The following is a 27,230-nucleotide window of genomic DNA, read 5'->3' on the forward strand; positions in this document are numbered from 1 at the left end:
CAGCCAATCACACAGAAGAATTCTCGCCCTATCCCCATATCCCTTGATATCCAAAAATCTCTCAATCTCTGTCTTGAAGATATAAAGTCTCAAACTGTCATGGTGGAGTTGAACTCATGTTCTCTGGGTTATTAGTCCAGGCCTCTATATTACTAGTCCAGTAATATAATGACTACACTACCTTTGGAGACTTACAGAGCAGCACATCTGCTGAGATCCACAGGTCAGGGGAGGTGGGCTGCAAATGGTCTCGGCCCTGCATTCTCAGTACCTTTTAATCCAAAACATCTATAATTACTTAAATTATGGTGTACTGTAGTGTGCAACAGCTAAAAGGAAACTTGAGTGAAACACAGGACTTCAAAATTAGGTCAAGTGCTTCTACTAAGCTGTTTCTTTATACCGATACGGCTGAATGACAACTAGTTCATTTTTGTTATTTAGCTGTGTTATTTAATCCTCTTAATTAAATCACCTTTTCCTTATTTATGTTTTAGTGGTCACAAGTGACAGATGTGCTGTAATCTTTGGTTCTTTTTCTCAACATATTTTACTGCTGTTTTTTGAGATACCCACTATCCTGAAATGTATTAGCTGTTTAATCAACTAAGTATTTGAATTGGATTTTAACTGAAAAATGTGGCCTCTTGTTTTATTGAGAAGGATGATCTGAGATGTCAGAGCTCTGGAGTGTACTTAAAGTGCTATTGCCATGAGTGATCATGAGAAAGCGTCCATAATTTGCTTTGACTGTTCCTTAATTAAAATTTGAGGGTCTCCAGAGGTGAATCTTAATGCAGTACTATATGGTACAGCCAATCTCTTGTGGTGATGCTCACAGTGAGTCAGAAGACATGCTAATTTAAAAAGGGGTGCATTAAGTAGCAAGAGGAGGTCTCAATTACATTAAGTGCTCATCTTTGGAAAACACACCATCAGAAATAGCTGCTCTGTTGGTTGAGAATAAATTAAAGCAAGTGAGCATGACTGACTATGTGGGCAGGAGGCGCACATCCTGCTCCTAGCATTGCTGTTGCATGTGTCAAGTAAGGATGTGCAGTCTGGGTGAAATATATTACCTTCACTCCTTTTGTTTGGAGCACTGTCAATGGTGGCAACTGTAGTAAATTAGATGGAAATTCAGATGAGCAGGTAGGAGAGAAAAAACATGACTTAGTTATCATGGACCAATCAGCAACATGGTAGACATGTCATTATCATACACTGTCCACAGATGCACAGGTTTTAGTATAAATCAAATCAAATCAAATCAACTTTTATTGTCATTGTTAGTGCACAAGTGCAGTACAACGAAATGTAGGCTTGCGGCTCCCGAGAGTGTACATTTAGATTAAGACATTTAAACATTCAACATACATTTGGCTTGTAATACATTAACATAAACATAACCATAATAAAGTGCATTGGCAGATGTGCAGGCTTTAGAGTTTATTTGTGGAGTTCAGTAGGATGACAGCCCTGGGGAAAGAAGCTGTTCCTAAATCTGGTCGTACGGGCGCGAATGCATCTGTAGCGTCTCCCAGATGGCAGGAGGGCGAACAGACTGTGGCTGGGGTGGGTAGGGTCTTTGATGATGGACCGTGACCTCCGTAAACAGCGTTTCTGGTATATGTGCTCTATGGTCGGTAGCCGGGGGCCGGTAATGCGTTGGGCAGTTTTGACTACCCGCTGCAGGGCTTTCTGGTCATAGTAGCTACAGCTGCCATACCATACTGTGATACAGTTTGTCAGGATGCTATCTATTGTATAGATACTTGAACTAAGCCCTAGTAGAAATGCAAGTGCATTTTGTGACAAATTTAGGGAGAGCTGGACAATAATCAGTTGGTTTTCCTCCTTCCCGCTATAAGGGACTTGCTCTGAAGAGGTGCACACAAAAATAACATCAAAATGCAGAGCAGAATGAGAACTCAGGTATGCAGGTAATGTTGTGTGTGGAGATTTAACTGCTTTCTTAAAAAGAAACATGTATTGACAGGTAAATGTTTAACGTCATTATTTTCTTAGATCAATGCAAGTCACTTGGAATTTTAGGCAAAGTTTTTAAGACTACTCTGTCCAAATGACAAATAAGGAAAGATGATTTGCCACCAGAACAAGAACCACCAGAGTAACAATCCATAAAGTAAGAAATGAAAGGTTGCAAGAAAGTATGAGCTCAAATAGGTCGAATGTGATCCTGTGCACCAAGCTAGTTAATCTGTTCAAACCTTGAATCCATTTGTGCTGAAAACGCTCCTGATTGCGCCTGGTGCCCATGCTCCCTGAAGAGGTGCACCCCACCCTACGAGGGTAACTTCAGTCACTAGGGTAAGAGATGGGAGCTCTCTTTGTAGCTACAATTTATGTAATATATTTGTCTCTTCAGACCACTGTTTTAAGATTCCAGCCACCTCCTGTTTGATCTCTTCACTCTAGAATAATATAGTATTTTGTAAGAAGGTTTAGTTGTAATATGCTCAGAAGAATTTCACATTCTGTACAATGAAAATGGATCCAATCGTCAATCTTAAAATCCATATATAAAACCCATTGAAATCTAACGCTTGCTTGGATGTGGGAGCATTCATGCTCCATGGTTATGAAACAACCTATTGATAATGGGACTATAATCCAGAGTTGTTTGGAGCTGGATGCATACAGTTCCTGCACTGGCTTAGCTAGGACTTTTCTAGGTTTACAAAGAAGCCCAATCTTTCCAGAAGACTCACAACCTCCTGCACTGCTACCTGTGCCGTATCATGAGAGGACAGCCTAATATGCCAATTCTCAGTGGGGATACATAGAAACATACAGCATAGAATGAGGACATTTGGCCCATTGTGCCTACGCCAACCTTTAAAAGAGCTATCCAATTAGTCCCACTCCCATCTCTTTCCCCATAGCCCTTGCAAATTTCTCCTTTTCCAGTATATATCCAATTCCCTTTTGAAAGTTACTACTGAATCTGCATCCACCACCCTTTCAGACAGTGCATTCCAGATCAAAACAACTTGCTGCATAAAAAAAGTCTCCTCATCTCCCCTTTAGTTCTTTTGCCAATTATCTGGTTACCAACCCTCCTGCCAGCGGAAACAGTTTCTCCCTATTCACACTACCAAAACCCTTCATACTTTTGAACACCTCTATTAAATCTCCCCTTAACCTTCTCTGCTGTAAGGAGAATAATCCCAGCTTCTCCAGTCTCTTCACATATCTAAAGTCCCTCATTCTAGTAAATCTCCTCTGGACACTCCCCAAGGCCTTGACATCCTTCCTAAAGTGTAGTGCCCAGAATTGGCTGTTAGTGCCCAGTTAGGCTGAGGCCTAACCAGTGATATATAAAAGTTTAGCATAACTTCCTTGCTTTTGTACTTTGTAAAGAGATAAGCACATTGTAAACCTTGTGTGTGCCAATGTGAGACGGAGTGTTTGCTCACCCAACTAAATTGTTTTCATCTCTAACTTTTTCCAGTTCTGATGAAAGGTCATCGACCTGAAACATTGGGCTCGATTTTTAATTCCCAAGTCGGGTTGTGTGGTGGCCAGGTTTGGGAACTGCTTCCGGCGGGAACAGCTGCAGAGTTGCGATTTTTATTCAAGTACCTTGTTAATTTCATGGAGGCGCGCTGGCCGGTCCAATGAGTGGGATCGGATCAGCTGGCCGCCTCTGATGATGTCACAATAGCAGCTCCTTTTAAAGCCTGAACCTTTCCATTGTGGTTTCCTGCACTTCTTTTCACAGCTATGACTTCTTCCAGAGGCAAGGCAGCTCCTCCGTTTAATGATAAGTCCCTCCAAGTTCTTGTCAATTCTGTCAGAGGGTGCAGGGAGATTCTCTTCCCTCCTGATGGCCAGAGGAAGCCTCCTCAGCAGACCAAGGCAGCCAGGCTGCGCATTGCTCAAGAGATGAGCGCAAGGTGCATTTATGCACGCTCATGGATTCAGTGCCACAAAAGGTTTAATGATCTTGTGAGAACATCAAAAGTGAGTATCCCATCTCACTTGCCTTCACTTTGCTTCCCTTCTCATCACCAGCACGCTGTTGTAAGCCTCTTCCTTCACATCCCACCTTACTCTCACTTCCCTTGCACCCTTTCCTATCCATCTCTGTCTCTGCACTGAATCACTTCAGCATCCTGCCTATGCACCCTTTAGACTCACACTCACCGTCATGCAGTGACAACAACTAACAACGCACAGGGAGCTACCTTCCTCTTGGCACCTTAGCCCATCTTCGTCTCAGTCAAAGCTTCTATGGTAGGGATTAATCACACTCACTCCATCACTGTGGCTGAAACACCACTTGTGCCCCTCCTTGCAGGAAAAGATAGCCCACAATAAGAGGGAGAGAGCAATGACTGGAGGAGGAACAGCTTCCCTTACAACATTGACCAGCGCTGAGGAGACAGCAAACAAGATTGTTGGAGGTGGCGAGGACCTGGAAGTGGGCGATGGAGAGATGGGCACACTAGAGGAAGCTGGTGACATAATAGATTTTCATCCCTCTCAGAAAGCAATGCAATATGATGTTCATAGAGAATCGCTTTGTATCATCTGCTCAAAAGGATGTGTCTGCTACATCAATATCAGATGTCTAATTCAAGCCTTTACTCTCCCACAGGACTATCGAGCACCTCCCTCCCCACAATCCAGGACAAAGACCCGGACATCTCCTCAGAGGAACCTGAAGCCTCTGAGGGACCAGCGTCACTAGGACTCAGCGCACCCAGCACCAGCGCAGCAACGCACACCTTGGTGGAGCCATCGCGAGTTAGAGTAGCATTGACACCTGGTCTATCACAGCGTACAAGTGAGCTTCAGCAGATGGTGGAGACAGTGACAGCAGTGGAGTGTCCTCCTCGGAGGTCGCAGGACTCTTAGCTCTGATGAGTTGCATGCAGACGCTGTGCCTCTGGGGCCATCCAGAAAAAGAGCTGTTCGTGAAATACAGGAACAAGTGCAGGTGTCTCTGGAAGGGTTTGCCTCCAGGATTAGTGCAAGTGTGGAAAGAATGGAGGAGCCCATCTCTAACATCAGCACTACCGTGGTGGAGGCAATGGCGCATGAACGCACCACCATGGATAGGCTGGCTACCTCCGTGGAAAGGATGGCTACAGCCATGGAGAAAATGAGTTGCCAGAGTCAGGAAAACATGGCGACTGTTCAGAATAGACTGATATCTCTGGAGGAATGATGGGCAGCTATTGAGCAGAGCGACCAGAGCTTCATGGACATCCTTTTGAGGAGGACTGCCAGTGCAGATATGGGTCCTCATGGCCCCCCTGAAGTGCAGCAAGGTGCTCTCCTGCCACTTGCCAGCACTGAGGTGCGGCTGACCCATGAGAGGGATGTTGTTGGCAGGACAGAAGTGTGGGCTCCTCTCAAAGCGCTCGCACGACCATGCCACTGCGGAGCCCTTGGTCAGAGACCCACTTTACAGAGACAACTGAGATGGCCGTTTCAGCCCCTGCACAGCTGCAGGAAGAGCAGACTGTTGAAGAGCCCTCCCAGGCTCCAAACCCAGAGGACGCCCACCAAAGGCGTCTAAGCAGGAGCAGCATCCTAGTCAGCAAGGTGCCTCTACATCTGCTAAAGCCACAGGGGAAGCGCCATATAGAAGCATGCGTAAGAGAAAAAGTAAGCACCTATAGTCACAAGGGGACTCACTTGGGTGATGTTTCTTTTTTTCTGACTGTTGGTATAGTTTGTCATGTATTAAAGAGAAATTATGGCAAACATTTGATTGTGTGGTCTATGGGTTCTGGGAAATGGCAAAAGCGCATTGAGGGCTCAGGGCGACTTACATTTGTAATGCTGATGGTAACAGTGATAGGAAATAAGAGGGTATAGCAGAGATGAAGTATGACTTTGGACAAGTGTCGCCTGCAATTACAGAGCCATATGGTAGCCACCTATGGTCAAAGAGTAAGCTTATTGTAGTGTGGCATGGCAGTGTGCATACCCTGGTTGACGGGCACCAGTGAACTGGAGGGATGCTGCATTGGTCACAACAGGCTCCCCTCGTCCTCCTCCTCTTCCCAGGAAGAAATGTGGTGAGCCACGTGGCTTCTACTCCCCCGATTATGAGGACCAGAATGAGAGGGCATAAATGTTTCCCATCCCCTTGCTCTAGATTTCAATTGAGGTAACAATCTTGCAAGCGCACAGTCAAAGTGGCCTGAAATAATTCCATTCATGACACAATGCAGATGGGCGTCAGCTTGAACAGTCAGAAGGTCAGTAGATGTGCAAAATGTTATCCCATACCTACAACAGCAAGCAAAGTTGTTGCATTTGAATGTCAGCCATGTTTCAGGGACGCTTTTAAAGTGCTCCATCAATGCATACAAATCATGTCCTCCAGCAACTCATCTCCTTGAACCTGGCCTGTTTCTGACTAGTCAGGAAACAGGAGCCAGTAGCAGGAAAATGGGAAACCACTATGAAAATAGGATTAGCCTGTTAACTGCCTTAACTACCTGTCCCACCGGTTGGAGACGGGTCAGTTTGGGAGCGGCTAAACAGACACTCAGGAAAATCGGGTGGAGGCAGGTTGGGTGTCTGAAGCCATTTTTCCCAACAGACCCGCCTCCAAACCCGTCTCCTCAGGGCTATTAAAATCAAGCCCGTTAACTCTGTTTCTCTTTCCACAGATGCTGCCTGACCAGCTAAGTATTTCCAGCATTTTCTGTTTTTATTTCAGATTTCCAGCATCTGCAGTATTTTGCTTTTGTAAATTGTTTTCATATCTCATTATCCTACTCCAGGTCAATAAAGAATGAAGCTTTACTTTAAAATACTTTAATGCTCATGACACAATCCTTATTGCAGAAGATCAGTACTAACTTGACCATTTCTCCTCACACTTGGGGGTCGATTTTCCTGGAGTTAACAGGCAGTTTTTAGCCTAATCCCTATTTTGAGGGGTTTCGTGTGGGATTCCCGACGGCTCCAAACCACGCCAGGTTAGAGCAGGCGGGCCGTCGGGTTGAAGGAGTTGGAGGGGTCGCGATGTCGGTGTTCAGGTGAGTGATGGGTGCATGAGTGCAAAGGTAAGTGTGTTTGGTGTGTCTAAAGTGTGTAAAGAACTTTTACTTACCTTAACAGCCTTTCTTCCTGTAGCCGTCGGGAGTCCATCATTCAGCCAGCACTTAAAGCTGAACGGCTGCGATCTGTGAAAAGTGACAGCCTTCAGCTTTGAGTGCTGCTGAGAGTTCTAACTGAGTCTGTGCAGAAGGACTCATGTTAGAACTCAGATTGTCAAGTGTTTGACAGCTTCAAACAGCTGTGAAACGCTGATATTTCATCTGTCAAGAACTCTTGACAGATGAAATTGCAGTCTGTGACGTCACCTGTTGCCGGGTGGCCCTTAATTGGCCTGCTGAGCCCGCTGGGCGGACTCAACAAGGTCAATCAAGGGAAAATCGCGTGGATTGGCTGGACGTCGAAGTAGGCGGGTCTAAAACCCGAAAGTTGTAGTCCCGCCTCCTTCCCAACAGCTTCAGGAAAATCGACCCCAAGTGTTCAGACCCAGTGGCCTTTTCCTGTTCCTAAAATGTGCTATGTTCCCACTACTATTACTGTGAGCCCAAGCACAGCAGCTGTAGAATTACTACGGACAGTAGGACAACTAGGCATTTAAACTTCACCAAGCAGGTACGTGAATTAGGAATAGTTATGTGCCTAAAAACAAAAAAATAAAGTCACAAGCATGGGTTTAATCTTGCGTGCAGACTGATTTACTTAAACAGTAACAGTGTGTGGAAAAGGCTTTAAGGATTGGATAACCAAGGCCATAACACAATGAAAATAACTTGTTGCTTTAAAAATGATAGTATGATCAATTTTACTTCTGAACAGATAATAGGTTAAAAACTACAAAGTAGTAAACACAAATAACAGACTATAGACCAGCTTTTGTGAATTTAATAGAAATGACAGTAATCAAAAAATAAACCAATAATTCCCAATAACATTCAAACCTTAAGGGGTTTAATTTCCTCTTGTAGAGCACTGCTTAATGTGTTTGAGTAAAATTGCTTTCTCTTTATTTTAAACTGGTTAGCGACTGTGTTAAAATTGTACACAAACGAATTTAACACTAATGTGTTGAGCACTGCAAGACCAGAGGGAATTAAACCCCTAAATATGCTGTTTTGCCAGTATGTTGTCTATTCTCTGATTGTGTGATTTATCAAGATTATATTTGGATTCTCAGAACTCCTAAAGTTAATCTAGCAAAGAATACAATTTTCACTCAGCTAAAGTGAAACAGAGCATAACATATAAATAAAGCATATATGCAAGGTCTGGGCTAAAACAATAAATGTAAAATTGGGTTGTAAATATTCAGTGTGACTATATCTGCTGTGAGAAAGCAATAACATATTTCAAAGCATAATTTTCCAGAGACCAGATGAGGAGCTTATGATGCACGTACAAGGACAGCTGATTTAAGAGGCACTGTTGTCTGGTAAAATACCTTGTGTGATATTTTACTAAATTTGGAAACAAAGTTGTGCAGAATGATGTTATCCATGTGATTACATCACTCCTCCTAGAAATTGTTAAACTTCATTCTAAAACTGAGGGAAGAAAAAAAACAATTCATTGCAAAAAATTTCAGTAACAGATATCCAGATACCCCCTCCTCCGCCTGGCTGAACTTGTTCTCACATTGAACAACTTCTCCTTTAACTCCACTCATTTCCTCCAAATCAAAGGTGTTGCCATGGGTACCCGCATGGGTCCTAGCTATGCCTGCCTTTTCGTGGGCTATGTGGAACAATCTTTGTTCCAGTCCTACTCGGGTCCCCTCCCTCACCTCTTTTTCCGATACATTGATGACTGTATCGGTGCCGTTTCCTGCTCTCGCCCTGAACTTGACAATTTCATTCACTTTGCCTCCAATTTCCACCCTTCCCTCACCTTCACATGGTCCATCTCTGACTCTTCCCTTCCCTTCCTCGACTTCTCCGTCTCCATCTCTGGGGATAGGTTATCGACCAATATTTACTACAAGCCCACTGACTCCCACAGCTACCTGGACTACACTTCCTCCCACCCCGCTTCCTGTAAGGACTCTATTCCATTCTCCCAGTTTCTCCGCCTCCGCCGTATCTGCTCCGACGATGCCACCTTCCACACCAGTGCTTCAGACATGTCTTCCTTTTTCCGCAACCGAGGATTCCCCTCTACCGTGGTTGACACTGCCCTCGACCGTGTCAGTTCTATCTCCCGCACCTCTGCCCTCACCCCTGCCCCTCCCTCCCGGAACCACGATAGGGTTCCCCTTGTCCTCACCTTTCACCCCACCAGCCTCCACATTCAACGGATCATCCTCCGGCATTTCCGCTACCTCCAAAGTGATCCCACCACCAAACGTATCTTCCCCTCCCCTCCCCTTTCAGCATTCCGCAGGGACCGCTCTCTCCGAGACACCCTAGTCCACTCCTCTATCACCCCAAACAGCCCTTCCCCTTCGCCTGGCACCTTCCCGTGCAAGCGGAGGAGATGTAACACCTGCCCCTATACCTCCCCCCTCCCCACTGTCCAGGGCCCCAAACACCCCTTCCAGGTGAAACAGCGATTTACTTGTACTTCTCGCAATCTAGTATACTGTATTCGCTGCTCACGATGCGGTCTCCTCTACATTGGGGAGACCAAACGCAGATTGGGTGACCGCTTTGCGGAACACCTCCGTTCAGTCCGTAAGGGTGACCCCGAGCTTCCGGTCGCCTGTCATTTCAATTCACCGCTCCATTCCCACTCGGACCTCACCGTCCTTGGCCTCTTGTACTGTTCCACGGAAGCTCAACGTAAACTCGAGGAACAGCACCTCATCTTCCGATTAGGCACTCTGCAGCCTTCCGGTCTCAATATCGAGTTCAACAATTTCAGATCATAACCTCGGCCCCTATTTCATTTTTACTTATATTTTTCCACTCCTTTCCTCCCCCCCCCCCCTTTCCTTTTGTTTCTCTCTCACACCTGGCAGCTATCTTTTGCCCTGCCAGTACACTTTACACCTAATCCCAGCCTATTACCATCTCGTCTAGCTTCTAATCTCTTTTACTTCTTTTGGTTCTTTTATTCTTTTGTCCGATCGCAGCCCTGCCTTCGATCCAGTTCCTTTTCTCTCCAGTTTTGAAGAAGGGTCAAACCCGAAACGTCAACTCAAATTTCTCTCCACGGATGTTGCCTGACCTGCTGAGTTTTTCCAGCATTTTCTGTTGTTATTTCGGATTTCCAACATCTGCAGTATTTTGCTATCGTCCATCCAGATACCCTTGTTGGCCAAAGTGGCAGAGTTATTAATAGCACATTAGTGAATGCAAATTGTTCACTAATATTTGCCCAACATGGTTGCAATACCGCAATACCTGTTTAAGGTACCAATATTAAGGAGTTTGAGTTTAAGGGAAAAATCATCCATTGGTGCAGCTGAGATGATCCTCTGCCATTAGGCTGAAACAGTTCTAACTCCAACATTATTTTGCTCAGATTTTCTAAGTGGCACAGTGGTACAGACAATTTATAACACAAGGCAATTACAAAGAAAATTAGCCTACGATAGAATTTTCTCCTCCCACAGCTTGTGGCAGGTGTTAACTGATGTGTTGGGGGATGTCTTCATTTCAGTGTAGCTACCATGAGTGACTTACTTACTCCTTTTTTCCTTTCATCTTGAAAAAGTCAAAAAATGACCACCTAAGTCTTTTTATAATTTTTTTAAAACTCATGGGTTGTTGGAAAGAATGATTAAAAATTAACATTTTTTTCCAAAATAAATGAAAATGGGTTTACCCTTTTGGGCACATTACCCATCACCATCTATATGCAATATCTTTAAAATGCTGAAGAGGTTAGCAAAATGAATTGTTAATATCATGTTATCTTCATGTATTACCTTAATATCTTGTTTGTCATTGTGGCTGAAAATGAAAATGGCAATTTTAAACTCTGGCAACAGTCAGCTGCATTAGTGTTAGTCTGACAAGCCGGATTTATAGCAGGGACAGAACAGGGACAATGTGGGCTATTATTATGGCTGTGTAAGGAAGGTATTTGTTTCATCTGGGGTTTTTTTTGTACTGTATCTAACTAGGGAGTACTCAGCACTTGTTTGGGTGAAAAGGGAAAACAGTTGCTTCTCTCACAATAACCGTGCTAAGTTTGAAGACCACACATATAAATAAAAAGGGGGGGGGGAACGCAAAGCCCTAATTAAGAAAAAAATGAAATGCATTAATTTAATGCTGGCACTTTGTACAGGATTTTATTTTTCCCATTCATTTTAATTGGGATATTTCCCTTGATAACATTCTCTAGCTCACACATGATCTGAATTACTGTGCATAATTTCTGCACTGTGAATTTCTGCAATCAAATTCTTTTGTTGGATTCCATAGCATGAATGTAAATTCAGTTCTGAAACAAACTCTAGAGGGTCAGTGTGATGAGGAAGCATGTTTCTCAGCAGCTCTAGGGAAATTATATTTTGCTTATTTAAAAAAAAAACTGGTAACAATCAAAAGTCTTGCTCGATTTCCGTAGTCATAATTGCTAATATTTAGTCATTCAAAACCACAAATGTCATGGCTTCACTGTGATAGTTGAGCTGTTCTGGGGACTTGATAAGACTTAAAATGCTCTTAAATATTCTTAGCAACACAGAATTTTACAACCATTGACCTCTAACTTACAATGTTTAACAATCATCCAGTTATCTGTAAGATGTATCAGAAGTAGAATGAAATTGTGTCATTTATTCCTCACATCTTTGAGATGATGCTGTGGTACATTGCATGATTGAATATCTTGTGTGACACAGTACACGGAGAGCAAAATCAAAAAGAAAGGCTTGTATGATTATTGTGTGTTAGCATCCATTAAGATAACTGGTGTACAATTCCCTTAGTGCCAGTGGACTGTTCATCTAATAATGCCAAAAAGTAAATATTAACTATATTTAATTTACAGTTTTTTTTACTCCATATTAAAATAGTATGTAATACTTTTGTATGTAAGTAGACAACATATTATAAGAGTTCATGAAAACAGTCTGTACGATAGCATGTAAAAAGTATATAGCAATATATTTGGTGTTAAACATTCAGAGCACAATAGATTCTGAAAATCACTATTCAACAAGACTGTTTACTCAAACTGTACTTCATTACAAGCTTTGAATTGTTACATGCCTCTTTAACATAAACTAGCCACTGTCAATAATTCACTAACTTCTTAAAACTGTTCAAATAGTAATTTTTAGAAACATATATAAAGATAAACATAATTACTTTGTTAATTTCAGAACTATTACTGAAATTCTGCTTGATTACAAATATTTATGATTATGAAGGATAAAATAAAACTAAAAAATGTAAAAGGAGTATTTGTAGTGACACAAATTTTGATAACATAATCCAACCAAATTAGTGTGCCCGATTTCATATTGGTGTCAGAGCTGGCTTAATATGAATAGTAGAAATGTTGTATTTTATTTTCAACTATATATTAAATTATGCTAGAAGCATACCTCTGCAGTGAGGTGGCAGGGCTATCTGCTATTATGTAGAGTGCTGTGGGGCAATGTTCCCTCTTATATTTTTTTGGGTGCGCTGTCCTTTAAGTGGCTGCGCAGCCCATTCAAATTTTTGCGCATGCGCGGTTTCTCCCCTTTCAAAGCTGGTGAGCGGCCTGCGCGGGACCTCCAGACTGCTGCGCAGCCGCGCAGCTTAGTGGGAACTTGCTGGGGGGGGTTGACTGCCAGCAAAACACGGGGTCTTGTTTGTCCCATATTTTTGTATATTGTTTCTTTTCTTTGAGGTGGGGGGGAAGAATGTAATACTCCTTTAGGTTCTTATTGCACCAAGTAAGCTTACTTGCTATAACTTTCCCTTTGTTGGCAAAAATGTACTGACTGGTGATATCGTGCCACTACTGCACCTTCAAAGCTGTCAATTATCTGCACCAGCATGAAAAGTGTCACAATGGTCACAAAGTAATTCATTTTTATGGATGCTCAAAGTGGTGAAGTGTACTTGGTCCCACCTTCTCCAATGAGGTTGAGCATAAAAAGTTTGTATCACAGCTAAATCTAATTTTAAAAAATTACAATTTTTTTACATTACAAAAAGGGATTTGGCCCACTATAGGTGGCACAAATGTAATTGAGTGACAGTGCGAAGAATACAAAATCCAACGAATGTTTACTCATTATGAGAACACAATTTTCATTTTTTCTTATTCCTATCAATTATTTTTCAAAGCAATTTGCAATTTTTTGGTACTAAACATGTTAAGTTTTCTGTTTGTTTGTATTGTGATGTACATATATATTAAGAAATGTAGGTATTCCATTTTTAAAAAGATTTTTCCAGTAAGTGATTTACGGTTACAGAACAAGTATTTTTTTTTGTTTTTATTCTGTGTCGTCACCCTACAAAATCACCCTGTATATTTTGTTTGTTATTGAAACTATAATGTTCAAAATTTCCATACAAATGCAAAATAGTAAATAAACTAAGCAGTAAGTTTCCACTCCAGTGGAAAAATTAAAAAGCAACTACGGTGTTGGCACAAAAAAAAGTTTCAAAAACATGTCACATTTTTCAATATCCAAAGGCATAATGCAAAAAAGTCATTGTAATATTTACTGAGGATTTAAGGCCATTTTGTACTGAATTTAATCTAGCACACTACTCACAAAAGAGTGCATTTCTCTTCAAAAACTGTACATGCAGCTAGGGCACGTGCTGTAAGATCTGAACAAGCATATTACAAATTAATTGACAGCTTAATAAACAGTATTCATAAGCACGAGACCACATGTCTGTGCAATTACTTTTCTGGCACATTCACCTGATAGGTACAGGCTTGCACACTGTTGGCATGGTGTAGTGCAGTGGTTCTTAAACTTTCTCGGGCCATATTCCATCAAACAATTCTCAGCTTCTTGCTCCCAAAGAGTTATGGATCAGACTACAAACCTTATATTCTTCCAATCATTTGCTTTTCTTACTTTTTCCACTTTTACTTTTTTCATTCTTACCTTTTTCACTTTCCCCTTTTTTTCCCTGCCTATTCTTCAAGCACTTGCACTGCCACACGGTAGGGCGTGGAGGTGGTGGGGGAGTGAAAAGGATGACCGATTGAAAGTCGGTTGGGAGGTGATCACAGATTGGGAGTTGCAATTGGAAGTATCAGGTAGTAATTGGCAGGAAGCAGTGGTGGGTCAGGAGTCAGACCCAGATTATGTGCCCCACAGTTTGAGAATCACTGGTGTAGTGGAACAGGCATCTCCATCTGAGTTAGTCATCAACAAATGGAGGTGCAACAAACTAGCAAATCACAATTATTTCAATATTTAAAATTGTGTTTACAGGAAGTATATGCTTATAAAAATGATTCAATTGTAAAAAGAATCAACATGTAAACATTAAAAGAAAAAGAACTGAACATACTCAGTTATTTACAACAGCTAAAGACTTCAATTCCAATTAGTTTTCAAACAAACTTTTGTCATTCCCCATATCATCACTTCTTTAAAAAAATCTTCTTTCTTCAGAAAAGTCCACAATTTTCACTGTTCCAAAGGAGACAATTCAGGTGTGAGGGAAAGGACCTCCCTCCAACCCCTCCCCGCCAGAAGCATCAGTTGTTTACTTCACGCAAACCTCTCTCTACTATTTGCCCGACAACAATATCATCGACACCATGCAATCTGAAGGCCAGCAGAAACTCGTTGATGCTTTCTGAGTGGTAAGCTGACAACATCCATAAGTCTTTGTAGTGCAACCTGATGAAAACCAGCTGACTCAGCCACTGGAAATGTTTCCGGTCAGCAATGATAACTGGGAATGTTGGAATGACTCTCTGTTAAAGCTGTGTCTGCAAAGGGTAACCTGGGGGAGTGTACGGGGGTGGAGCAGGAGAAGGCTTAATTCCTCTTGATTTCATATACGAGAGAAACTGTTCCGGAATCTCAGCTAAGACATCCTTTGCAAGTCGGGCCATGCTCAGCACATGGTTTCCAGTTCTGTCAACATAGTCCCGGAAAGGCACAAACTGAAAAACACATTTTAAATTCTGAACAATTGTACTACAATGGCACTAAAGAACAAATATATAAACTTACTGAGCAAATGATAAAAGCTGAGTAAGTTAATTAATATTGGCTTACAAGTACTTTTTCTTATGACTGATTTCTGCTAAGTCAATAATCCACACTACCAGAACACATTCTAGCCATAAAAATAAAAGGATTATTTTCTTATCCCAGCAGGTGCCTCCAAAAAACAAAATTAGTTACAAATCCAACTGTGTATGAATATTTTGATCAAGAAACATTGGCCCAGATTTTGCGGTGGTAATGATGGCGAAACTGTCAGCTTTCGCCGACATTACCCCTCTGAAACTGACCGCAACTTTAGAATTTAGTGCATGCGCAGATAAACACGGAATTCATGAAGTTGCAGTCAGCCATTCACTGTTCCACCACAGGCTGCGCTGTGGAACTCCCCAGAGCTGGCAATCAGTTGAAATCACTTGAACTGATGAATACTTCCCCTTTTACGATAGAATATCGCTGTTAAAAAACCCCTAAAACCTTAAGCCTTGTTGAAAGAGGTGTAACTGGGTTTTAACGGCGTACTGACTGCTGAACAACCGTTCTGGCCCTGAAAAACTAATTTTATATTTGTGGAATGTCAAATTTTTCAATTAATATAATTAAGAATTAGAAGTTTTTAACATAATTTTTTTAAAGTTTGTTTATGATATTTCAGCTTCTATCTTAATATGTGTATGCCTCAATCTTTATTTCGCTCTCTGTAAAATTTATAAAAATTAAATTAGAATCTGTGCATTTTACTTCCTGGTTTGCTGTCTGTGAGAATTTTTCAATGTGATTGGCTGCTTAGCCAGATTGATGACATCACTGTTGCTGGATGCTTGGGATTTACTTGATTTGGCACCAGATATTTGTGGGCAGCTTTCTTCAAGGTCAGCGGCGAATGCCTTCGCTTTGCTACTGACCACAAATTCCGGGCCATTATATTCAGCAATCAAGTCATTCCACATAATTTACTTTTAACAACTATGTGAGTAAATAGCCAATGTAATTTAAAATTCAGATTTTCACAGATACAACATCACCATGATAAAGTGTCATCACAAAGCACCTACAGCCGACTTTCTTGGGCTACAAGATTTTAAAAACATGCATTAGAATTAGTGAGCCTAGAAATTGGGCAATAAATGCTGGTCTTGCCAGCGACACCCACATCCCATGAACGAATGAAAAAAAATGGAATCAGGTTAAAAAAAAGCGGGTGCTGCAAAGTCCAATATGCACGTGCTCATTCAGCGTCACATGCCATATTGGTTAGGGCCACTGCCTATGTAAATCAGTGGCCTTGCGCTTATTTCAGGGGCCTTTCAGATGTTGGATTTCGACTGACAGCAGCATGTGCCGTGCATGTTATGAGCAATTTTCTCAGACAAATAGTAGCTTGAGGCTGCCAGCAAAAGGCTAAGAACATAAGAAATAGGAGCAGGAGTAGGCCATTTGGCCCTGCTCCGCCATTCAATAAGATCATGGCTGATCTTCTACCTCATCTCCATTTTCCTGAACTATCCCTATATCCCTTGCTTCCCTTAATATTCAAAAATCTATCATTCCCTGTCTTGAATATACTCAACAACTGAACCTCCACAGCCCTGTGACGTTGAGAATTCCAAAGATTCCCCACCCTCTGAGTGAAGACATTTCTCCTCATCTCAGTCCTAAATGGCCGACCCCTTATTCTGAGACTGTGACCTCTGGTTCTAGACTCCTCAGCCAGGGGAAACGTCCTCCCTGCATCTACCCTGTCAAGCCCTGTAAGAATTTTGTATGTTTCAATGAGATCACCTCTCATTCTTCTAAACTAAGTAAAAAATGTACTCCTCCTGGCTCCACATTAAAAATACAGGCTGCTGCCAGCTATTGCTTACACTCATTCCACCCCACCCCACCCCCCGGATCTGGTTACAGCGTCCCCACCGGCCGATCTTAATCCTCTTTGAAACCGGTGCTCTGCCTACTGGGCACAACTGACATCCCCAGCACACCGGTCATGTCATGATAACACAAGAGGGCCAATTTCGGGTGATCCTCTTGCTCATTAGTTTCAGCGTGGCAGTTCGTGGTTGCTGCTGGGCTTGGGGGCAAACCTATATCTAGGCCATGTTGCTTCAATTTGAAGCCTGCCACAAGTCGAACTGGCCAATAACCAATCTTTAACTAGAAATAAGTGACCTGAGTTATCTGGTGAACCTAACTTGAAGAGATGTTCATCATATATCATAGCTGGGTACAACAAATCCTCCATATAGTATATATTGTATAATGACCAACCACATAAGTTACTGCGTAAAAATAATACCTTTCTGTCAATTGTGCTGCCATAGTCCAGTGCTTAAACACCTTTCTATTGGTCATGAACTGTTCACAGACATCATAGACAGTCAGTTGGTATGGTTAAAATTTCAACAAATAACCTTACACAGTGCCACAGTGGTCTGTGTGACAGACTTGGGGCAATCTTGTTTCAAATTATAAGAATCTCTATATGTGTGACTACATTTCAAAAGTACTTCATTGGCTGTGAAGCACTTTGGAGATGTCTTGTGGCTGTGAAATGCAAGTCTTTTATTATATATATATCTTTATATAGGAATGTGTAGCTTATGCCAGTATTTCCAGGAGAGCTGCTCAAGTTCCTCAGGAATAAGGTGTGACTGGACTGTTAATGGCTTACTTCCTATATTCAATGGCTTTGAAATTTATTTTGCTTGACAGTTTTGATTAATTGTGAAGGCGCCTTTTTTTGTCTTTTGTAGCAGCCTGGGGAAAAGATGTAATCAGTCTGGGGTCTATGTTCTTCAATGGTTTTACCATTTCACTGTTCTATTATAAAACCTGGAAGCTGGTTGGGTGCTGAGTCCATTAGAGTTCAGTCCCATGTAAAGCTACTTATCATGAACATATGGTCCAAAATTACTGAAGAGAACTGCTAAGATATGGTAGCTTTTATTGTTTTCATTGGCAGCTTTACCTTCAGCTGCCTAAGCCCTAAGCTCTGGAGTTCCCTCCCTAAACCTCGCTACCTCTCTCTCCTCCTTTAAGATGCTCCGTAAAACCTACCTCTTTGACCAATCTTTTGGTCACCTGTCCTATTATCTCCTTATGTGGCTTGGTGTCAATTTTGTTTGATAATGCTCCTATGAAGCACCTTGGGACATTTTACTACGGTAAAGGCTCTATAGAAATTGTTATAAATAGTGATCAGTGAAATGGTACAATATTTGTGGAGTGGCACCCAGCTTAGTATCAATGTATGAACTGGAAACATTTATTTTAAATCAGTTGGAAACCATTCCCGTTGGCACCTAGTACAGAGTCTATTGCTTTGAAACAGTGCGGTGAGTTAAGTAAATCTATCTAGATTTTCTGTGGTTACCCTTACTTCTAGAATTACATAAAATTTATAGCACACAAACAGGTCATTCAGCCCAACTGGTCTATGCCAGTGTTTATGCTCCACACAAGCCTCCTCTCACCCTATTAGCTTCTGTTTAATATTACTTTTTTTTTTTTGGACGTTTTCAGCCTGAGTTGTATGTTCTTCCAGCATCAGGGGTGTTTGCTGGTATCCTGTACTATTCCAGTGTGTACCTCAATTATAAAGGATTCATGTTCGCCTGGAGGCCTGCTATCCTAGATACTTTGCACACAAGGTCAAGTCTTGGTTGACAGGAAGCATATGCTTGACTATTGCATTAAATATGAGTAAAAAGTCACTGGACAGTGCTCAAATCATACGTCTGTTCTAAGTCCCATACAGGTTACATTTTAAAAATTCTATGGAGGACAGTACTTCAATATAAAAGTGCTTATGGAACTACCAGTGTGGTCAGATGACTATTGTAAGGGAATATGATGATATTCAAAGGAATCTTGTCAAATTCATTTTAATGTGGTTAAGCTTAAGATAATTTGGTAAATGAAACATGTATATTATAATGAAAGGATATCCATTAGCAATGGCAGAAGAAGAAAATTGATATGGAGAAAAGATTGAGAGGGACTACTCGCTATCGAGGGAATATGGCTCAGGGGAAATGTAATGGAAAATTGTGTTCTGAATTGCAGGTCATACCTAAAGTTAAGAGGTAGGAGAAGAAGAAAAGTCTCAGCAGAGTTAGTACTTAGATTACTAACTACAGCACTATTGGATAATACAACAGCGTTGCAGATATTCAGATATGTTTTATAGAAAAATTCCATTATATAACCAAAACAATTTTAATGGCAAAATTTGATTAAGCAGGCAATTAGTATTTATGTGCTCAATAGGTTGTGGCAATTCAATTATCGTTCACTTGAACAAAATTACAAGTGAATCAATTACACAAAAGTTCACAATAATGATAAAAATGCATTGATAGGATTTAACAATCAATTGATTACACCAAGTGTGATAGAATTTCTAAATATTACTTGTAAATAAGTAACACATTAGAGAAAATTTGGAGTGGAACAAAATGGACATCTAGGAGATTGTCACAGGGCTTGTCGAGGGATTTGGGACTCTTAACAGTCCTGAACACAATCCTATATATCCTTTTTAGTGTCTTCCTTTCAATTTTGTTTTGCAGCATATTGTGAGTGGGTGCTGCCTGAATTAATAGTGACAGATCATGATTTTCTATTAAATATGGGTGTTACAAATAATAACGCTTTGCCTCCAACACAAGGCTGCACTATGGGACTTCAGGATATCACCTCTCATAACATGCTCTTGCTTTGCTGCCAGAAGTTCAATGTTAATGCTCAACCGGTCTTGTTTCTAACAGTATACAGATGGAGAGATAGAAGAGCTGTTTGCTTTGGTGATCTGCATTTTGCTCAGGAAGATTCATGAGGAACTTGAAGTACCACCGAATATTGATTATTCAGCTACAAACTTTTGACCAGGGATGATGTTAAAGCAGCAGAAAAGGTGATTCACCAGCACCTCGTGGCTGCAGCCAGATCTTTCACTAAAAGAGCATTCCTTTTAAAAATACTGAAGCCACAGTCTACAATGTAAAAGAGGTAATATTCTTCAAGTTGCTGTATAATGTTCTTGAAGTTTAAAGAGATGCTGTGTCGTAGGTAGAAGGATACATTTTACTTGCTGCTCTTACATTCTTGCCTTTATCCCGTGAGCCATGTTTTGTCAGGATTTTTGTACCCGTTTTCAACGGAATTCAAATTGAATTGTGCCCGAGCTGAAAGTTAGCATACTCTTCCAGGACTTTGACAAATCTTCTGGAGAAAAGTGCCAATTCGCCAAAGCAACAGCCTTCACCTCTCTCCGTCTGCAGGAATTTGAAGAAGGGAGACTGCAGAATGGACTTCTGGCTTTGGTAAAAGACCCGGACAGCAAAGGAAAATTACATTTCTGTTGTGACATGCTGTCATTTGCAGGTTATCACCCACACTACTTTAGAACAATTGTGGGTTTTCACTTTGATAACATTCTAACGAAACACAGATTTACAAAAGGTAGGAAAGAAATGTGGTGGCCCATGTTTCAAACTGAAAGAACACATCTCTTTTAGAAACTGTGAAGGTAAGAGCCTTGTGGGTAAATCAGTATTTAATCAGTTATTCCCATTAAGTGGCAGATTATCTCTCTGAAGTGTGGAAGGAGCATTATTACATTTATACACAAGTCAGAATCGGTCAGGTTTCTTTTATTCCCATTGACTAATTCGATTTTGCAAATATATCCCATAGGAATATTACATGCACCTGCCATTTTCAATTGGCAGTTAAGTTGTATAAGTAAACGAATGTTTAACTTTTTTTTACATTAAAAATAAAACACAGCCCATATTCAGTCACATTCTATTTATATGGGAGAGTGACAGTTGGCTATTTTTCAATACTATTTGAAAAGTTCATCTCTACGGAGCTGCTTGTAAGGCTCACAAGGCAAATTTTCAGTTCTAGAATAACATTTTTTAAATCAATTCTATTTTGCTGTGGAGAACTGATCATAAATAGTATGATCAGTTCATGGAGCCTGGATGAGAATAAGTGATCAGAGAAAGAGTCAAAGTAAATTGGCTCTGTACATAGAAACCTGAGGAAGTTATTTGGCCCAGTGAGTCTGTCCACCATTTTGTTAGCCATGGAAACCCATTTATTATTTTAAATCCTAGTTACCCATACTTTCTCCATATGTCTTAATACCATTACTTCCCAATAGTATTTACCTGCATTTGAAACACCTCCATTGATTCTGTATCTGGCCTTTTTATGGCAGTGCATTCCACATCTCCCAACCCTTTGTGTGAAGATTTTTTTGTGGATTCACTTTTAACCAGCTCAATTCTAAATTTTAAAATGATGCCCCCTTGTTCTGTATTATCCCTTCTGTCACTGTTGTGGGGTGAAATGTTCACATTCATTAAATTCACTAACACCAGGTCTGATCGAGAGTAAAATACGAATTTGGAAGAGTTTTGGATGAACAGAAGTTTATGGAGGGTGGAGGATGGGAAAATGCCAAGGAGAGCATTGAATAGTTGATTCTGGAAATGTCAAAGGCATGATGATAATCTCAGCAGCAGATGGGTTGAATGGCGGTGGGCGATTGTAACGGAATTGGAAGTAGGCGATCTTTGTGATGGAGAGGATATGGGACTGAATGCTCAGCTCGGGGTCAAATGGGACATCTGAGATTGCAGACAGTCTGACCCAGTGGCCAGAGAGGTAGATGGAATTGGTAGTGAGGCCTTCGACTTCCCAATTTTTAACTTGAGGAAATTGCGGCTCATCCAGGACTGGATGTCCAACAAGCAGACTGATAACAGAGGCAATGGAGGGGGACTCTGGAGGTAATGGGGCGGGGGGTGGGAAGTGAACCAATTGCTGGAGGTGCTCTGGCAATCATTTGATAGATAAAAATGGAACCAAGCTAGGGCAGTCCCATGCAGCTGGACAATGGAGGGGAGGAGTTGGAGGAGGATTGTGTGGTTAACCATGTCAAAGGCTGTAGAGAGGTCATGAAGGACGAAAAGAGATACTGCACCATGGTTACAGTCAGACGATGTAATTTGCAACTTTGATTAAGGGCGTTTCGGTACTGTGGCAGGGGCAAAAACTTGCTTGGAGAGATTCAAACATGGAATTGTGGAAAAGATGGACATGTACCTGGGAGACAACAATACATTCAAGGACTTGAGAGGAAACGGAGTATAAAGATGGAGCGGTAGCTTGCAAGGACAGAGAGATCACGGGTGTTTTTTGAGGAGGGGGACATACGATGGTGATTTTGAAAAGGATACAGTACTTGACAAGAGGGAACCATTTACGATGCGAGCTAGCGTGGGAGCAGGAAGGGAAGTTGGGGGATCAGCAGTTGAGTTGGAATCAGTCTGCAACAGCCATCAAGTCCAAACACACGACACAAAATACAGCCAGCTCCAAACACACAACACAAAATACAGCCAGCTCCAAACACACGACACAAAATACAGCCAGCTCCAAACACACGACACAAAATACAGCCAGCTCCAAACACACGACACAAAATACAGCCAGCTCCAAACACACACTAAATACAGCCAGCTCCAAACACACAACACAAAATACAGCCAGCTCCAAACACACAACACTAAATACAGCCAGCTCCAAACACACGACACAAAATACAGCCAGCTCCAAACACACGACACAAAATACAGCCAGCTCCAAACACACGACACAAAATTCAGCCAGCTCCAAACACACGACACCAAATACAGCCAGCTCCAAACACACGACACCAAATACAGCCAGCTCCAAACACACGACACAAAATACAGCCAGCTCCAAACACACGACACAAAATACAGCCAGCTCCAAACACACGACACAAAATACAGCCAGCTCCAAACACACGACACAAAATACAGCCAGCTCCAAACACATGACACAAAATACAGCCAGCTCCAAACACACAACACAAAATACAGCCAGCTCCATCTACAGACTGGAGTTCCAAGGCCTGGAATTATTATTGTCACTGTTTTTTGAACAAATATTCATGTTCTATTGAAAACTGTGCATAATGGCATGTTGGAAATCAAAATCATTCCAAAAATGGTCTCAACATTATACAAAGTTGTCAACAGATCTATTGTTAGAATATATTTCTAACAGTTTCATATGTTGTGTAAACTTTCAATGAAAGCTTAATAATCTTACCCACATCCTTTTTCTTTGTCACTCTTGCTAATGCATGTTCCTTTAAAAATGTACTTGTTTGATATTTCCTGTACCACTATAAAAACCTTGCATTTATCTACATTAAATCCATGTCATTTCTAACTTATGTGCTTAATTGGTTCTGGTCTCTAAATGCTGTTAATCTTCCTTATACTTATCACCAGGTATCTTGAAGAGCTACGGCCAGCATCCTGAAATTGATGGCTATTGCTCTGATCTTAATGTTATGCCAATGAAGAGATTTGTGCTGCATTTGTAAGTGAATTCATGGGATATAAATACCACAATACTCTCAATTCAGTGAGGAGTGATGTTTCGCAGTTGGTAGAGCTGAAATACTGTGCCATTAATAATTTATGGCAGAGAAAAATTAAAACTGTGCCAAATGAAAAAGCAACACATTTACAAGGGGAATTTCTAGAAAGGATTTGCAACCTGATATTACAATAATGCAGCTATTTAATAATAAATTAAAACAAGAAAAGACACAAGTAAGTTATGAAGGATTCAGTTTCATGTGGATATTTAATTAAACTGTGTATCATGGTTTCAGGTAAATTGGACTACCCCCACCCCCCCATCCCTTCTGGGGGCTGCTCCAGCCCTAATGAATGTTGCACTTATGCTGTAATTGTGCCCGCTGGGACCCTCCACCACGGACTCTGATGAGCTTTTTCAGGTCAAGGAGAGATTATAGAATTCGTCCAAAAAATGTTGGTTGAACTCTTCAGGAGTTTAAACCACGACGCTAGCATGAGCACCTCCCCCCGCCCCGCTCCCAGGGGGAGAGTTGGTGGGGGAGGGCGGGTCCATGCCAGGTTTGTGGCCTAAACCCCTGGGGGTAAAAATTGGGTAACGTCACGCTACCTTCGCCAGGGCGCTAAGTTAGTGCCCCCACGGCCGATTTCCCCAGGTAGCGCCCCGAGAGGGAGGAGGGGCACTACTGGAAGCGACCCGCAAGCCAATATCGCGGCGCTATGTGCCGCAGCGCCGCGGTACTGCAGGCCTTCCTCCCCTTATTAAGGAGGGGGGGCCTGGCGCAGCACGTCCTGGCACCCCGTGGGTGGGGGGGCCTCATGGGGGCTGGGGACAGCAACGGGAGCAGGCGCTGGCAGGTGGCCAGCAACAAAAATGGCCGCTCCCCTTTAACTAGCGCCGCCCCAGCCGCAGGTAGGTCCCCCTGACCCCAGCGGACATAGCATCCGGCAGTAAGTCGGGGGCGTCATCCAATATTACAGCCAGGGTGCTGCACATGGTGATGACGTCATCGCCGGCGGCGCAGCAGCGCCGTTAACCTCTCACTGAGTTTTGCGGGAGGCGTTAGCGGCGCCGTGCCCAGGCACTAGTTGCTTTGCACCCCGTCAGCACCCTCTTAGGGCACTAACGGGAGGTGCAAATCAACCGAATTTAGCCCCCCTGAAGTTTTGGAATAACATTTTATTTGGCTCCCTCTTGGCAGCAGGAATCCCACCCCGAGCCTGCTGTGTATATGTAATGAGTCCTATGGCAGAAAAAAGGACAGGAAAAGTTGCACTGCTCAGTGAGACCCCCAAACAGCCAGATCAGAGTGGATGTCACAGAGGCCCGTGAACAGTTCATCTCTCCAGAACCTCAGTGAGTGTACGGTCAGGGAAAAATAAACTTACAAAAATGTGGAGAAGGGGAGAGAAATTGTTTTACTAAAATATCAAGTATTATGCCACATTATTTTCTTTTATATTTGTATGATGAAAAAAAATTCCATTTGCTTTTATATTCTGTGAGAAAAGGTAAAATTATTGTAATGACTTTCAAATGGATACAGAAGCAGTTTTTACATAAAGAAAGTTTTGTCTAAGTGTGCTGTATTAAAATGAAAGTTCACAAACATTGAATAATGCAGTAATTGTGCATTTCTAAACCATACTCTTCAATATCTTACCTGAACGATATCTCTCTCAGCATATCTTCCTCTTGATGATATCCTAATCTCATCCCCGTCTAATTCCTCCATTGCTGCAAGCAGAGAAGAAAAAGAAAAACCAGTGATTGATGTAAGAATATAGATTGGTTTTTTACATTATTCTAACATAGAACAAAGACAGAACAGCTAATATAGCAGAACTGGTTTAAAAGGTGCTCTCGCAAATCCTGTCTTTTCCCCTCAATGACGCTGATAACATTGGAGAGAATTAATTTCTGGGCTGATTTCATTGTACTGTAGCGATAGGTTTTTAAAACACAGGCTTTTGTTCACAGCGGCGGGGTGAGGGGTAGTGTGGGGGAGAGTGTGAGAGAGGAGATAATTGCAATATAAGATGGCAATAGGCTCCTTTACTATAGAGCATAACATCAAAGGTTTTCATTAAAAAAACTATGACTCGAGAAAAACAAGCATTGGATGCGACCTTGTCTAGCAATCTGTTCAAAGAACTAAGGGCCTTAAAACACCCAAAAATGCCAAATCAAGCAGGAACTATGCCATAAAAGAAAATGGTATAAAAGAGATACAATAGGGTCGATTTTCCTGAAGCTATCGGGAAGAAGGCGGGACTACAACTTTTGGGTTTTAGACCCGCCTACTTCGACGTCTGGCCAATCCGCGCGATTTTCCCTTGATTGACCTTGTTAAGGGCCACCCGGCAACAGGTGACGTCACAGACTGCAATTTCATCTGTCAAGAGTTCTTGACAGATGAAATACCAGCGTTTCACAGCTGTTTGAAGCTGTCAAACACTGACAATCTGAGTTCTAACATGAGTCCTTCTGCACAGACTCAGTTAGAACTCTCAGCAGCACTAAAAGCTGAAGGCTGTCACTTTTCACAGATCGCAGCCATTCAGCTTTAAGTGCCGGCTGAGTGATGCGCTCCCGACGCCTACAGGAAGAAAGGCTGTTAAGGTAAGTAAAAGTTCTTTACACACTTTAGACACACCAAACACACTTACCTTTGCACTCATGCACCCATCACTCACCTGAGCACCGACATCGCGACTCCTCCAACTCGACAGCCCGCCTGCTCTAACCTGGCGTGGTTTGGAGCCGTCGGGAATCCCACACGACGCCCCTCAAAATAGGGATTAGGCTAAAAACTGGTGTTAATTGGCACTAATCCCTTCCCGCCTGGTTTCAGCGGGTCCCAGTGCGGGGCGGGTACCCGCCGCCCCTGAAACTTGCGTGGGGCAGGGTTTTGGGCGGGATGGTGTCGGGACCCCCAAATTCAGGATTTCCCCCCCCCCCACACGCCTGAAACCCCGCCTGACGGCTCCAGGAAAATCAACCCCAATGTTTCACTCAGTAGGAGCTTTTCCCTACATTCAAGACCAGGTAACGTGAACATGCTTGGATAAGCCATGCCTGCAATTTCCTCCAGAATTTCCCTGCACTGATGGTTTTAGATGTAGGACTAAATGTCTACAATTGTGTGTGAAGGTTTAACATGAAAGTTTTGAAACAAGAATAAATGAAATTAACTCTCAGACATATTATTGTCTCTCGTTTTATGAATCTGTTAAAAGGATAAGGAAGGAATTTTTTTTAATTATTCGATCATGGGATGAGTTACCCTTGAGAAGGTAGTGGTGAGCCGCCTTCTTGAACCACTGCAGTCCGTGTGGTGAAGGTACTCCCACAGTGCTGTTGGGTAGGGAGTTCCAGGATTTTGACCCATCGATGAAGGAACAGCGATATACTTCCAAGTAAGGACTTGGAGGGGAACTTGGAGGTGGTGGTGTTCCCACGCGCCTGCTGCCTTGTCCTTCTAGGTTGTAGAGGTCACGGGTTTGGGAGGTGCTGCCGAAGAAGCCTCGGCGAGTTGCTGCAGTGCATCTTGTAGATGGTACACACTGCAGCCACGGTACACCTGTGGTGGAGGGAGTGAATGTTTAAGGTGGTGGATGGGGTGCCAATCAAGCGGGCTGCTTTGTGCTGGATGGTT

General features: G+C 42.2%; 1 protein-coding gene across 3 annotated transcripts in view; it reads right to left on the reverse strand.

Moving 5' to 3' along the window:
• Nucleotides 1-11,751: 11,751 nt before the first annotated feature.
• LOC147105619 (copine-8) overlaps nt 11,752-27,230 on the reverse strand; it is a 474,554-nt gene continuing 459,075 nt past the window's right edge. For all 3 annotated transcript variants that reach the window (XM_086010162.1, XM_086010161.1, XM_086010163.1), the window contains 2 exons: nt 25,236-25,309; nt 11,752-15,075 (listed from right to left, as the gene is read on the reverse strand). In XM_086010162.1, coding sequence (XP_085866288.1) covers nt 14,887-15,075; nt 25,236-25,309 — 263 coding nt within the window. In that variant the 3' untranslated portion in view covers nt 11,752-14,886. The remainder of the gene's footprint in view (nt 15,076-25,235; nt 25,310-27,230) is intronic.

Source organism: Somniosus microcephalus, chromosome 17 (genome assembly GCF_052327205.1).
Source record: "Somniosus microcephalus isolate GS21.2 chromosome 17, FLI_Smic_1.0, whole genome shotgun sequence".
Taxonomy (NCBI): domain Eukaryota; kingdom Metazoa; phylum Chordata; class Chondrichthyes; order Squaliformes; family Somniosidae; genus Somniosus; species Somniosus microcephalus.